Here is a 15,901-nt window from a genome sequence, read left to right on the forward strand (position 1 = left end):
CACTGGAAGAGTTAACAAATTATGTCTCATGTCCTTCACCTTCCAGCCCAAGGTCTCATAGTTTTGAGAGGTCTCAAGTTTCTATTTCTTAGTCAGGTCTACCTTGTAGGGCTGATGTCAGCAATAGTTTGAATATTTTCTCTCCAATCCAACCTGCTTCAATATCTGTAGGGGGATGTTTACATTGCAGAGATCAGATGTTGCACACTTAATTATTTTCAAAATTCTAAAAAAAAGATTCCTTGAATAACAAATAAGGACTGATTTTGGTTCTACTCATTCTATTTACTACATTAAAAAGAAAATTATAAGATAGCATGTTTTATCCATAATACTTTGCATTAGAGAGTACTCTGTATTAATTACAGAGGGCCAAACAGCCTGGCATAGGGCCAGGCTATCTGCAGGACCACTTTTCTCCTATTGTTTTTGCTCAATCTAAATGGTTCTAAACCTAGTGGTCTTTCATAAAATTCTGGCCCAAATGTCTAAGGAAACAGCCAAGACTTCTTGACATCTTCCCTGTTAAAAATGAAAATGAGCAATAAAGATACACAAGGACAATGTAGCAACCCAACCATTCTCAGTTCTGAAAAATAACACAAAACAATTTTCATTCAGTTTTATTTGAGGGAGGGTTGTGCATGATAAAGGATACACATTTGATTTTGTTTTTCTTAGTGTTCCAAAGTAAGGTAAAAGGGTTTCTTAAGCTCTCTTTGTAGGATAAACCATAAAAAATACCATGGCACACATGAAGCTAAATCTACATACAGACATTCTTCAATGAACAGCTTTCATCCTCAGCCTTAACTAGACAGAGATTATACATCTATAAGGGAGCATAACAAATAAAAGAAGTTCTACAATTTCAGTATTATTTCCAGAGAACATGAGGCTTAATAACTTTATGTACCTAAAAATGAAATAGGGATGAAACTGATATACAAAGCTGGAATGTACAAAGCAACAAATTATAATTTATTCTAAGAACCTGAAGAACACAATGTGTGAAACAGTTCAACTGCAAGCACTGGGATATAAGAGTATATGGTACTTATCATGTATCATTCCCATGTCACAAAGGGAAAGAAAGCAAACTTTTAAGGTTAAGGCTGTGCACACATCCATTGCAATGCTGTACATTCATTAGAAGCTATCCACAATTAGGAATCATTCTACACTATCGGAAAAAGAGTACCTTTCATACATTCTTCAGAACACATTTTTAATCACTGCTCACAATTTAACAGCATTTTCAATGGATAGCATAGTTTTGTTCTTTGCTATCATTTCTTCACACAACAGGCAAAACTTAATGGGCACTTTTTTTCATATGGCAATGCTAAATCTTCAGTTATATCAAAGAAAAAGTAGCTGTAAAGTTGAAAGCCCTGTAATGTTTACAAAGGTCAACAATAATGGAGAACATTTTCTCACTACATTGCTGAAACTTTAAATCAGTGTAAAAACTTAACTAATTTTAACAGCTTTTTACAGTTAAAAACCTTTCAATATACACTTTGCAAGTTTATCCAAAAATGAATTAACATTTTTTAAAAAAAACTTATATCAAGCGTTTACATGGAATAAACCCATATGCATTGCTCATTACTGCAGCTATAAGCACCGCTTGATACAAGAGGGATGTCTGGTCTGCAAATATAAACTAAAACAATTCACCCTCCCAGAGTCTGTTAACTCAGTTCACATTTGCAGCGCAGATATACCTTAAAAAGTAACTAGGTTTGGCAGAGTCACAGATTTGGGCTGAATCTACACATACTACTCTTGAATATTAATTTAGAAGAATAAATGCCTATATTCTGAAAAATGTTTATCTGGATCCAAATTAGTTTCTTGTACATGCAATTCTGCAATATTGCAAGTTTTACAGTAATCTCTAATCAGTTACTGCCTACAGGACATAAATGCTTTACTAGTGAGCTTTGGAAAATTGATGAACAAGAAACAATCCAATTTTGACTAGGCATTTTTCAAATACTTGGTGTTAGAGTAGACTCGTCTAACCTTATTTCAGCGGTCTAATGATTCCATACTTTCAACTTCTAGTAAGGATCTAGAATTCAACAGGCCTCTTCACTTCTTGGCCTTTTAGCTAAGATCAAGAGAAGTATTCAACAGATCTCTAGCAGCATCAGTCAATTTACAGTAACATGCATAATAAAAAATATCAAAGGAAAGGCCACATTGCCTTAAAAATGATAGCTTAGTTGCAAAGGAAAGAAGCAATTCACATTTGAATAAAAGCATTACTAAGTTAAGTTTTATTAGAACTGAGGAACTATTTCAGGAAAGTGTTTTAAGGAATGCATGGACATACCTGCATGCATCAAATACTATATGTGTATCAGTTTAGGACAATTTAGCCTCTATTCTATCCTGGGAACTACAGTAAGTTTCATTAAAATGAATATAAATATCCCAGATTTTTTACTAGAAATATCTCCAGTTAGGTTACTATAGGATTTGGCTTGGTATCCGTTTTAAAAACTCAAGCAAATATTTGTACTGATCACATGACTTTACAAATCTTTACAAAAGTATTAGCATCTCAAATTTTAAGCCAGATTGGTATGACAATGTGCCTTGAATCAAGTTTGTAACAATAACATTTGGAAAAAATTGTAAATGTCTTTTTATACCAGAAACTCAGTAACAATTACAATGTTTATTGTTCATAGGTTTAATAAATATTGAAAAAATCATAAATAGGAAATCCAGTTCCCCCTTACAATTCAAACAGCTTTCAAATTGATTCAGTGTTTAAGACAAATAATGTCTAATGTGTATTGCCTTTGCAGACATTTTTTTTGGTCTATCCAAGAACTCTTAAATTAGATTCTTGGCATATTCTTTTTAAGGCAATTGTTTTATAACATCATTTGAAATTATTAGCTAAGTATTAAAACTATTTATCATTAGTTTAGATAAGAGTGACTAAATCATTTTCTTTCTTTTAAATTTAATAGTAGTATATTCCAAAAGATAGGCAATTAACTAGCAGCAGTACTAACTACATAACTGATTTTATTTTCTTCCAATTAGGTCTGTTATTTCAGTATTTTAGGTAAGATTCCAATAGTGTAGCTGAAAAATATTTAGAGAACACCACGTTTGAAATAGAAAATACAATATTATTTCAGATGTTGACAACACTCGAAGTGGTGCATGGTTGCATAAAGCTAGTGCCAAACATCATTTGCTGTTGACTGCAGTTTTATTCTTACTTGGTCTAAACTTTGTACAATATTATTCAAAATTATGTCACGGTTGGAAATAAAAATGAGACATAGTTTGTACTCTGATGTTGAACCCAATTAATGGAAATCACAAGACCTGTACCAAGAAGCAGGCATAAGAGAATAAACTTTCACTAAAACTTCAGACTTCAGGAAAGGGCACCAGGAAAACGTGTACATCAAAATTGCCTAGTTAAAATTGGGTTTTTTTAAATGTTCACAGTATCCACATTTGTAATGAAGAAAATTATGAGCTTTTTTTTAGAAACTCAATGTCACACTATTTAAGTATCTTCAATATCCTCTATTTATATATAGTTACAAGAGACAATAAAATTTTTGAAATTAAAAAAAAAACATACCCTGCTTTGGTAACCCTCAACTTCCACCTCAAAATCTGTCACCTACCCAAACTTCCTTTGGTTATACAAGACTTCTAATAGGATCAACATAAGACTTGTTTTCCTGTGCAAAAACAAGCAACTGAATAAAATTGACTTTTTTCACAACCGCTGTAGAGACATATAGGAAGTATAAATATCAGTTGTCAAATTAGCTAAACTGATAACATTTTTTTAATGAATTAGCCTGATGTTAATTGGAACTTGATTCTATGAAATATCAGCAGTTACATTATCCTACATTTCCAAAGTAAAATTTCAGGTTTCAAGAAAATCTCAACAACATATTGAATAGTAGAAAAGTTGCTAGATATGTACATCAATCCACGCACCACAGGAAATGTGTGTTCTTATAATGCTAAAAATTAAGTTGTTAGGTCTGCCAATTAACACAGAAAGGATTACTCACATCTTTTTTTTAACTAAAATAAACTACTTAAAGTTACTAAGTAAATCTGAATAATGTTATATAAGTAAAATGCCTACAATAACAATGTGATCTAGAAGATTCCCAGACATCCTGCTAGAACGAATATTATTACTAGTAAGAATTTTCAAGTGTGAAAATTTAAACAACTTCTCCCATTCACCCTGAAATAAATTCTTTTGAATCAAGTACCTTCTTGAGTCCATTCCCTCTTTCATGTGTACATGCAATTACTTTGTGAAGTTTTTATTTAGAGGGGTGTAGGGAGAAGTAGGGTCTCATTTGTTAATCCTTCTGATAAGTTCAGTGCAGAGCATATAAATTCTATGCAAGCTCTATGTAAACAAGGTAGGTCTGGAATAAAATAAAAGAATGAACATATTGGAGATCCAGTAGTTTTAAGTTTTAAATATTTAAGAAACAGAAGAAATATTAGGGAGCAGAATATTATCTACACTGGCCTCTAGCAGCAGCTAGTAACTTTTTTAAACAAGATCCAATTCCAACCATTACTGTAAATATCTGTAGACTTTGAAGCAATGATTCCCAGAGTCTGCAACTACAACATGACCATCCGAAGTAAGAGCCAAACCTTGAGGGCCATAAAGTGGATCAGCAGATGTATTTATATAAGATAAAAAGGATCCACTTCCATCAAAAACCTGTGAATTAAATTAAAAGAATGTAGTCAGTCGAAGAACAATATCTATTATTTTATATGCTGTAGCTAACGTGCATATATTATCTCCTTAGAAATCATATAGGCCTCAATTCTGCTGGCTTTTCACAGGGCCTTGAAAATGTGGTTTTGCCAATAGGTGTGGGGGCCTGGGAGCGTAGTAGAGCCTGTGCAGTGGCTGTATCAATTGTTACTGATGGATGTGACTACCTGAATTTTATTATATTTTTCTTTTGTTGTATGGTTTTGGTGTTTACAAATTGTTTTTAATTCTTCATAAACCACACAGAGCCACATATCTGAGATTGGGGGGGGATATTTCAGCAGAAATACCACAATTATTTTATAGACTTCAGTGGCTTTCTTGATAACAAAGATGATACACCTTACAGTTTCACCCTAGACACTTGAAAAGAATTTTCACTCATCACAAGCCTATCGTATTAAACTTACTTGAGAGGAAAATATTGTTTACCTGTATCCGACTATTTCCCCAATCTGCTACAATAATATTCCCATTAGAATCTACAGCAACTCCTGTTGGAGCATTGAACTGTCCATTTCCTTCTCCATTAGATCCAAACTTCAGCAAGAATTCACCTTCCTGGTTAAATACCTGCATGACATTTAAACAAGACTTAAAAAACTTTATCCAAATTATCTATAGAGGGAAAAATTATAGTAACTTTGTATGAATGAGTTTTCAAAAATATGATGGTAATAATTACATTAATAATAATAAAAACATTGGCCATTGTATTGATAAAATTATCATCAGTCAATTGCAAAGGCAGCTTTACTTGGAGCTTTACATTTTAACCTATGATGATACTTTCAGTATCATCAAGCAACATTTGTTTATCCCACCTCCTTGGGAAAGATTTGATAAGTTGTTTTTAAACAATGGAACAATAATTAATTATTAACTGGACACAAACAGTTTGCCCTTAAAAAACCAGAATACTGATGAATATTCACTATACTTTACATCTCTGTAGTGATATTGTGTCAGAGAGAGATGGCTGAGCCAGGGGGAAGGAGTCAAGTGGGGAATTAGCCTGGAATCATTATGTAGGCACAAGAGGGAAAAGTCCAACCTCCTACTCCCTTAAATGCCATTGAACCTTATCTAATCTGGCCCAGGTACAAACTGCAAGTCTGGGAAGATTCCTGTGAATTAGGCATGAGAAATAAAGTAGTTAATTGAACTTTTCACATATGATTTATACCTGCCCCACAGGAATGGAGACAGAGGTTTACTGCAACTCAATTTCAAACTTATGAAATCAATGCCAGAATTAAAGATTATAAAATGATTCAAACTGCAGATTGTGCAAAGAAGCAGAAAGGGAAAAAAGTATTTGATCTGCTGATTTTGTACATTTGCCCACTGACAAAGAAATGATCAGTCTATAATTTTAATGGTAGGTTTATTTTAACAGAATAACAACAACAATGCATTTTTTTAAAAAAAACTGATTTGCATTTTAATGAGTGAAATAAGTATTGGACCCCTTTTGACTTATACTTGGTGGCAAAACCCTTGTTGGCAATCACAGAGGTCAGACGCTTCTTGTAGTTGGCCACTAGGTTTGCACACATCTCAGGAGAGATTTTGTCCCACTCCTCTTTGCAGATCCTCTTCAAATCATTAAGGTTTTGAGGCTGACGTTTGGCAGCTCAAACCTTCAGCTCCCTCCACAGATTTTCTATGGGATTAAGGTCTGGAGACTGGCTAGGACACTCCAGGACCTTAATGTGCTTCTTCTTGAGCCACTCCTGTGTTGCCTTGACTGTGCTGGAATACCCATCCACGACCCATTTTCAATGCCCCGGCTGAGGGAAGGAGATTCTCACCCAGGATTTGAGGGTACATGGCCCCATCCATCATCCCTTTGATGCAGTGAACTTGTCCTATCCCCTTAGCCCCAAAATGCCCCCAAAGCATAATGTTTCTGCTCCCATGTTTGATGGTGGGGATGTTGTTCTTGGGGTCACAGTCTCCTCCTCCTAACACGGCGAATTAAATTGATGACCAAGAGCTTGATTTTGGTCTCATCTGACCACAACACATACACCCAATTCTCCTCTGAATCATTCAGATGTTCATTGGAAAACTTCAGATGGGCCTATACATGCATTTTCCTGAGCAGGGGGACCTTGGGGGCACTGCAGGACTTCTGCCCTTCATGACATAATGTATTACCAATTGTTTTCTTGGTGACTATGGTCTCAGCTGCCTTGAGATCATTGACAAGATCCTCCAGTGTAGTTCTGGGCTGATTCCTCACCGTTCTCATGATCACTGAAACTCCACGAGGTGAGATCTTGCATGGAGCCCCAGACCAAGGGAAATTGACAGTTATTTTGTGTTTCTTCCATTTGTGAATAATCACACCAACTGTTGTCACCTTCTCACCAAGCTGCTTGATGATAGCCTTGTAGCCCATTCCAGCCTTGTGTAGGTCTACAATCTTTTCCCTGACATCCTTGGACAGCTCTTTGGTCTTGGCCATGGTGAAGAGTTTGGAAACTGATTGAATGATTGCTTCTGTGGACAAGTGTCTTTTATACAGGTAACAAGCTGAGATTAGGAGCACTCCCTTTAAGAGAGCGGTCCTAATCTCAGCTCATTGCCTGTATAAAAGACACTTGGGAGCCAGAAATCTTGCTGATTGATAGGGGATCAAATACGTATCTCTGTCAGAATCCATTTATATCATATTCATAAATGGAATGTTTCAAACATTATTCCATGGATTCTGCCATCTCCCGAAGAGAAGAGAATAGATGTGTATTGAACCGGTATTAGGCATTTCAAAGGAAAGGAGAAGCCTTTTGAACTGGGGAAACAAAAGGGGGGGCTAGCATCTGGCTTTTGTCACGGAAGAGAGCAATAAACATGAAGGGGCCTAAGTTCCTTTTTCCCACGAGAGGGATGATACGAGATAAAGGATGGGGGACTGACCAAATGGGATTAAGGGGGGGTTAAACCGGGAACTCTTTATAAGGGTTTACTTTGTGGAATAATATTAAGTCCTGTCTCGTTTCCTACAACCAAGCATGTCATAGTAAAGATTCTTTTTGGAATAGATTTGACTCCAAGAATTTTGTCTTCCTAAGACGTGGTTTGGGGTGGGTCCTGACATTAGACAGGACTTGCACTGAAAGTCAACCTGGGAAGAGGAACCTTACCGGGGGACTTTGCAAATAAATATGATGTCTGACGATGAAGCAAGAAGGGAGGGAAGCCCCACGGAGAAGGAGCCTTCCTCCCAGCCGAATTCCCAGAAACATTGGGAAGCTGAAGCGTCATATTCCTCCTGGGAGGAAACGGCGGAGCAGCACGAACAAAAACCCCGGTGGTCGATGGGCGTTGGAAGGAAAAGTGAGTGGGAAAAGGCTTCGGGAGAAGTGACCCTGAGACGGAGCGACCACCAACCGGAATGGAAACAAGAGATGGAGAACTCCCTGCACGCCAGTGAGGAAGAGCGGATTCTGGAAAAAGCTATTGACTTGATGAAAACAACCCTGAGCTCACTAAGGGAGGAGAGAGCTGGAAACCGCAACCGACACAACACCTGGGGTCGCAACTGGAGGGGTAACGGAAGGGATCCAACACCTGAAACCCCAGGGCCGTCCAATGGAACAGGAGCCGATGACTCAGCAGTACCCCCCCCAGACCAAGACGGGGATCGAGATGAGGAGCGATACACTCTGCGGCGCAGACAACGCTCCAGCCAAAGATTCCCACCCCTGGAAGCAAAGTTCAAGGGGGAGCCATCACGACTGGGATTTTTCCTAACCCAAGTCCTCAGCTACATGGAAGAGTACGGACGGGACATCCCCAGTGACAAAACACGCATCCGAATTGTGCAATCTGCCCTGGACGGGACGGCTGCAGACTGGGTGGTGAACCTGCATGACTCCAATGCCCCAGAACTCAACGACTTCAACCGATTCATGTCATCCTTGAGGTGACGATTCGAGGACCCTTTGGCTGACTCATTAAAATGCAAATCAATTTATAATTTTTTTGAAATGCGTTTTTCTGGATTTTTTGTTGTTATTCTGTCTCTCACTGTTAAAAAAACCTACCATTAAAATTATAGACTTATCATTTCTTTGTCAGTGGACAAACATGCAAAATCAGCAGGGGATTAAATACTTTTTCCCCTCACTGTATTCAGCTTGTACAAAGATCACACAAGCTGATTAAAAACAATGCAGTAACACAGTAGCCCAAATTATTTACTGGAACATCTGTGAAAATTATCATGTGCCAGTGATGAAAAATTACTGGGAACATATAACTGAAAAATTAATTGAAACTGAATAAGTTAAAATATTGTGGGATTTCTTGAACGTAACACACTAGATTTAATTGCGATTAAAAAGGAAATATGGATAATTGATGTGGCAAAACCAGGGAATCATAGAAGACAAAGATTTGGAGAAGATTACAAACTGTCAAGATCTGAAAAGCTAAATTAAAAGATTATGGCATAAACTGGTAGATGGTTATTGGCACACTTGGTAAAACACCAAAAAGCATTGGTATTAGGCCACAGAGAAGTTGAAATGTGATAAGAGCTACGAACTTAATTAGAAGCATTCTTCTAACTGTTAATTGACAGTACATTCTGATTTTTCAAACAATTATCTACATTTCTTTATTTTGTCTTGTGTTGGAATCTGGCCATATACCCAACCATTCCTTTCAAATTAGGAAATCCTGCACAACTAAACAACTGCTGATTCTAACATTATTCAGTTGTCAAAAACATTGTTCTCCAGCTGAGCCAGTATGCTAGCAACCTGTTCAATGTCTATTCTTGTAATTCAATGTCTTCCTTTTAATCCAAACAAACAAAAAAACCACAATTATTTCCTACCTAATTTTTGAAGACAATGAAGAATCGCCTAGATAATACATTAAAACTATATAAATATAATTCAAATGTAAGTTTAAGCAAGAATAAATATTTTTTGTATTTATTAATAATTTACAATAATTGTGCAAAATGAATCTAAGGAACATTCATTTTATTTCTTGGAGCTAAAACAAACAATATATTATCATTGCTAAACATAAAAACGATGTCAATCACATCATCCCTTAAAGTTAAAAAAATTGGTTACTTAATATGTACTAATTACTCTAGTAATTTAATATAATCTGCAAATTTAATTAAAACGAGTATCCATTTTTGCTTTTTTTAACAGTTTTTTTTAATTACAAGTTCTTTATCAGTTTGAGACTATAAAAAAAGAATGAATACAAAAAGTTTAAAGAACCAGTAGTATCATACCTTGACAGAATGATTGTGGAAATCAGTAATAATAATTTCATTATTGTGGTTGACAGCTGCAAAATGAGGGCCTGTAATAAATACGGGAAAGTAAATAAAGAGCAGTATAATAGAGAAAGATGAGGTGATGATAAGAATGATCTTCTTAGAACCAGAAAAAAATCTAAACCCCAAAAACACATCATTCTCATCTGACAGATTAATTTTAGACTAAAATATTTATCTATTTTGACAAAATAGTGGTAGTAGTAGTAGAACCAGTTTGGTGTGGTGTTAAGGCAGGGGTAGGCAACCTTGGCTCTTTTATGACTCGTGGACTTCAACTCCCAGAATTCTGCTGGCTCAGGAATTCTGGGAGTTGAAGTCCACGAATCATAAAAGAGCCAAGGCTGCCTACCTCTGTGTTAAGGCATCAGGATAGAAACCAGGAGACTGTGAGTTCTAGTCCCAACTTAGTCATGAAAGCCAGCTAGATAAAACTTCAGCTAGTCCCTCTCAGTCTTAGGAAGTTGGCAATGAGACAGCACTGCTGAAATTTTGGCAAGAAAAATGCACGGACTTGTCCAGGGGTCCCCAGGGGTCAATACTGTCAAAGTAGTAATAATAGTATTACATCAATTACCGCTAATACTATTATATTGTTGAGCCAACTTGCTTTAAAATCAAAGACATAACTTAACTGAATTCCCTATTTCAAAAGCTAGTAAGAACATGAGACTACCATTGTCTCCTTCAGTCTTTGGAATTTCCATGAATCTGAGGAAAATTCAGATATATGAAGCAGGTAACTTTTGCTACATAAATTTATATTCTGGTATAAACAAACAGTTTGGTCGAGAATTTGAAAAGTTGCTTACAAAATTTGACTTCTGTGTGATGGGATACGCTATAACTCTATTTCTCTGTACAAATTATGAAATTGGTTGTTCAGCTGTACTTCAGACTGGGTTCCAGGAAATATTTTTTTCAGCTGTAAGATCTTCTTGTAGTTAGTAATATTAATTCATAAGTTTATATCTGATGCTGTTAATAGATCAGAAGAGGAACATTGGAATTTCTTTCTTTCTTTTTTTTGTAATACTGATCTATCTCCCAAGGATGCTCTACATCAGAGGTCTCCAACTTTTTGGGCACCAGGGACCAGTTCCTTGGAGAGAGGTTTTCCGTGGACTGGAAGGGGCGTGGTTTTGTGTGCTGCCTGCATCCCGTGGATGGGGCTTTGCGTGTTTGTGTGGACCGGTTGCTAGCATGTAAACCCCTGCTCTACATACCATGCCTCCACCTATATAACCACAGACTCTAATTACTTCCCTTTTTTTTTTTGAAATTTGAAATCATAAGAAAGGCAGCATAGATAATAATAGTCATGAATAGTACTGCATGAATATTAGGTTACTTAATGTATAGCTTAATTCTTTTTCAAATAACTTGATGAAAATTAATTTTTCAAGGAAGGTGCAAAACCAAGCCAATATATTTAGAATTAGGCAGCTATAAACTCACTAAAAATAAGAACATGGGAAACTACAAGATACATTTACAGACTATATGACTACTAGCTTGAATTGCTTCTTCCAAAGCCAGATCTTTACATTAATATGTATGCTAAAGATTATCACCTCTAAAGCGCTTCATGATCTAGGGCAGGGGTGTCAAACTCAATTTCATTGAGGGCCGCATCAGCATTGCGGTTGCCTTCAAGGGGCCGGGTGGGTATGGCCAGGGTGGGCGTGGCCTACTGGGTGGGCGTGGCTAGAGTGTGTATGGCCTACTGGGTTGCCGTGGCCAGCTCTACATCGTTCGGATCAAGGGTGCCTATGGGGACCTGGGCAGGAGTGGGACAGATCTGAGGGTCTCTGGCAGAAGGAGGGTCTCTGGGCCAGGGCCAAGGTAGTGGGGGCCGTTCCCTCACCGTTTCCAGGATGGCTTCGCGGGCCGCATGAAACCACTTCGTGGGCCGGATCTGGCCCCCGGGCCTTGTGTTTGACATGTCTGATCTAGGGCCTGACTATCTTGAGGGCCCATTTATTGCAGTTGTCTCTGCCCATCCAATGCGGTCCAGCAGAATGGTTTGCAGAACTCATAAAGTAACCTTTCTCTATGGCAATACCTGTCCTCTAAAATGAGCTTCATGTGATTCTCATCTTTAAGTTTTTTAGGAAATTATTAAAAACACTTTTATTAGAGGGCAGGGTGATTGTCAAGCTACATTCTGTTTTGGCTTTGTTCTGGTCTATTTATGGTTGATGTTTATTTTGGACAGTTGTGTTCTTTTTGTATGTTTGGGTTTTTAACGATAAATCACGCAGAGTTGTACAGGAATTGAATGGCCTCAAGATTTGATAAATAAATAAATATTAAACATGGTCATGTAAAATTCAGTTAATTTCAGTACTCTTTTATTTCCCCAGATGATTAAACATTATCTATAGCATGAGCAACAAGAATGTATTAAGCAGAAAATGCAAGCATTAAACTGTACTATGTAACCCATCTCATATTAACTTGTACACCAAATAATTAAAGATTTTAAAACATATTCAATATATGTCTAACAAAATGGAAGACATTTATTTCTTGGATACTTACTAAACATCTGCAGTATTCAATTACAAATCACCAGATTGGGAAAGCTACTATTATACCTTTTAAATTCATGTCATCCATTCTGGGAGTAGACTATAGCCTAGAAACAGGTTTTAATAATTCAAGAGGAATATCATGTCTCCCTTTGGAGAACTTATCAATAAAACAAACTTCCTTGCAAATCTGAAGGATCCAGTCATTTGTTTAAGTCCCAATTGCAAGGTACATTGATGATTATTAGCAGTGACATAGTAAAAAGCATTGAGAAAAGCCTTGACCATGGGATAGTGGGTCCGGCTAGTCTCCAAACTGATCCTTTATACTCAAGACCAGAGAAATTCATTCATTCAATACTGCTGTAATCTGAATGAATTAATATGGTTGGTGGGAAGGTAGTTAAATGGTGTTACTTAAAGAAATGTAGATCTTCAATAAGCAGGGCCAAAGGTGCTACACTCTCCATTCCAACCTGCTTGTTTTGGGAAGATTTTTACAGGGATGAAAACTTTATCTTAGCCTGGTAAGCAAAGCAGCCCCAAAACATAGGCTGCTACAAATAATTTAAGATTAATTTAAAGCACATATATTACATCACAAAATATATTATTTTATCTATTATTGTTATTGTTTATATTTATTTTCTTGCTTTATTGTTTCACATTTTAAAGAATTTAATGAATCTTTCCATTTTGTTCTATGTAAGTTTCAATACCATTGAACCATATGAAGAACGTAAAAGAGTATTATGTATCAACCAACAATTGCTACCTGCAAACTGTTTGTCTCCATTGCCTCGGCTTCCAAATCGGGTTACTATTTTCCCATTTGGCTGGAAGATAAATACACAGCATGCTTTGTTATCCACTACAATAATATGTCCATTGCGATCCACAGAAACACCTTTTGGCCCCATAAGTTTTCCTGATCCAATTTTTGCCTAGGAAAGCAAAGAAAGAGATTAAATTTATTTTATTTTCTTGCTACATTTTCTTTGTAATGTACTATTTTTATTTTAATTCTCAAAATTATATATCATAACATAAGTCAATAAAGAATTTGTAAGCATCAGTAAATCTAGACAAAGTCTCATGTCTAAGTAATTTGGCCATCTCAACAAATTCCATCAACATCATTCCTCTATTGTCACTAAAATCAGACATTTCCAACTTTGTTCATATAATAGTGTTGCTGTAGTTATTTCAATAATGTATCTACTCATAGGAACACATCCCTGAGAAACTTCTTATTTTGTATGCAATTCCAAATGAAAAAGCTTTGCATACTTTTTTTAATCTTTGAAAAAAAAGTCTAGAAACTTCAGCAGGTCCAGAATGTGACAGGGAATTATTCTCTAGAGCTACCTATAAAGAGTGTAAAATTCTGCAAGACAGTAACATCTTCTTTAGATTTTGATTGATTTCTAAACCAGTGTTGATTTTTAAAGCTCTTTATTATTGACATCAGAATTGAAGGACAGTTTCTCCTTAATTAGTATCAGTGATAATTTTGCCCACAACAACCCCTATGAGGTAGGTGAGCTACTGTAAGAGATAGTGACTATTATAGAATGTATAAAAAAATGTAGACAATATCATAATATAGGAAAGACAAACTAAATATTCATAGCAGCATATGTATGTGGAAAGATTCTGAACTTAATGAAAGAGACAATAAAAGAAAAGCAACCATCAGACCCTGACAATTACTGGATTCATTTTGCTGCCCCTTAGTCCCACAATAAACAGTTGTAATTTCACTCTTAGTTGCCATCTTGTCAGTCAATACAGGAGGAATACTCATTTTGCTAATTATATCCCTTTATCAGCTTTAACCAGCCATTAATTATTAATTTTAAAAAAGGAAAATAAATTTCCTTGTATTTTACATTTTGACTTTAAACCTACCTTAAATTTTCCATCAGAGGAGAATATGCTAACCCATTTGTTATCATAATCTGCAATAATGATATCACCACAAGGGTGCACAGCTACTCCAGTAGGCCGCTGTAACTGACCAGGAGATCTTCCCCGTACACCAAAACGATTCTTGAACTGGCCATCGGTGGAAAATATCTATGATTTGTTTGAAAAAAGCAATAGCAACTTTCATGTAAAATGCAACTATTTTCATTATTCAACTGAAACACATAGGAAACATGGACATGCTTTTAACATGCATATGGAATTCTGCTTCCTGTTACCATTTGGGATTACGAAAATACTCCAAACATACATGTATTTGCCATAAGAAACAAGAAGAAGAAGCTCATGCAAAGTGTATGAATATGTTCCATGGTTTTAATGCTTAGACTATAAGTCAGGTATGTCAAACTGCTGGCCCGTGAGCCAGATGTGTCACGCCGAAACCACACCCACCCCATTGCCGGCAATGGGGAAAAAGTTCTGATATGTTGTGCGATGTCACATGATGTTGCGAGTTTGACATGCCTGCTATAAATATTGTTGCTTAGATTGTCAACCTATTGCTGGGCTTGGAGATAACCTACAATTTGTAGAACTACAACTTTTTAAAGTACAAATGGGACCACAAATCCCTAAAACAATCTAACCAAGATGGAGCATACTTAGTGATCACTACATCCAGAATAATGTTTGTGTGGGAGGGAGGGAGAATTAGGGAACAAGATGCCACGCAACTATATTTTGTTGAAAGTTATATTTATTATATTATATCCACCTTTCCTGTACAATGCTAATCCATGAAGTAGATTAAATGGAAACACAATGAATGATCCAAGAGTGGATTGAATTAAAAGTTAATTCTGTGCAGTAATTTGTGTTAATCTAGCAAGGAGCCACTGCAAGTTTGATACCAATGGCACTGGGCTATTTATATCCATCCCGAAAAGAAATCCTAGGCCAGTGGTGGAGAACATATGGCACATGTGCCAGAGGCAGCACTCAGAGCCCTCTCTGTGGACACATGCACTGTCACCCCAGCCCCACCTCCCCCTCCTCACCAACAGCCCCCCCGAGGACAGTTGCCCCTGGGCATGGTCCACACGGAGCAGCGCAACCAAGGACATGGCAGCAGCCACTTCCTGTTCCTGTTTACAGCGAAGCAGTCGGAAGATTCAGAATGTCAAACCCTTCAGCTGAAATTTCTTTCTGTTGGGGACCCTAAAGGGGCCAGAACCCACCCTGAAAAGGTGGAATGAAGGAAGAAAATCCCAGGGACTTAGGAGAGATGGCAGTCTCCCCGAACGGTCCAGG

General features: G+C 36.8%; 1 protein-coding gene across 7 annotated transcripts in view; it reads right to left on the reverse strand.

The window, feature by feature from the left end:
• Nucleotides 1–610: 610 nt before the first annotated feature.
• The window catches only part of TRIM2 (tripartite motif containing 2), a 65,285-nt gene continuing 49,994 nt past the window's right edge, over nucleotides 611–15,901 (reverse strand). For all 7 annotated transcript variants that reach the window (XM_081332949.1, XM_081332946.1, XM_081332948.1 and 4 more), the window contains 5 exons: nucleotides 14,573–14,740; nucleotides 13,437–13,605; nucleotides 10,083–10,153; nucleotides 5,246–5,386; nucleotides 611–4,753 (listed from right to left, as the gene is read on the reverse strand). In XM_081332949.1, the coding sequence (XP_081189075.1) occupies nucleotides 4,601–4,753; nucleotides 5,246–5,386; nucleotides 10,083–10,153; nucleotides 13,437–13,605; nucleotides 14,573–14,740 (702 nt within the window). In that variant the 3' untranslated portion in view covers nucleotides 611–4,600. The remainder of the gene's footprint in view (nucleotides 4,754–5,245; nucleotides 5,387–10,082; nucleotides 10,154–13,436; nucleotides 13,606–14,572; nucleotides 14,741–15,901) is intronic.

This window comes from Vipera berus (assembly GCF_964194415.1).
Source record: "Vipera berus genome assembly, chromosome: 7".
Classification (NCBI taxonomy): domain Eukaryota; kingdom Metazoa; phylum Chordata; class Lepidosauria; order Squamata; family Viperidae; genus Vipera; species Vipera berus.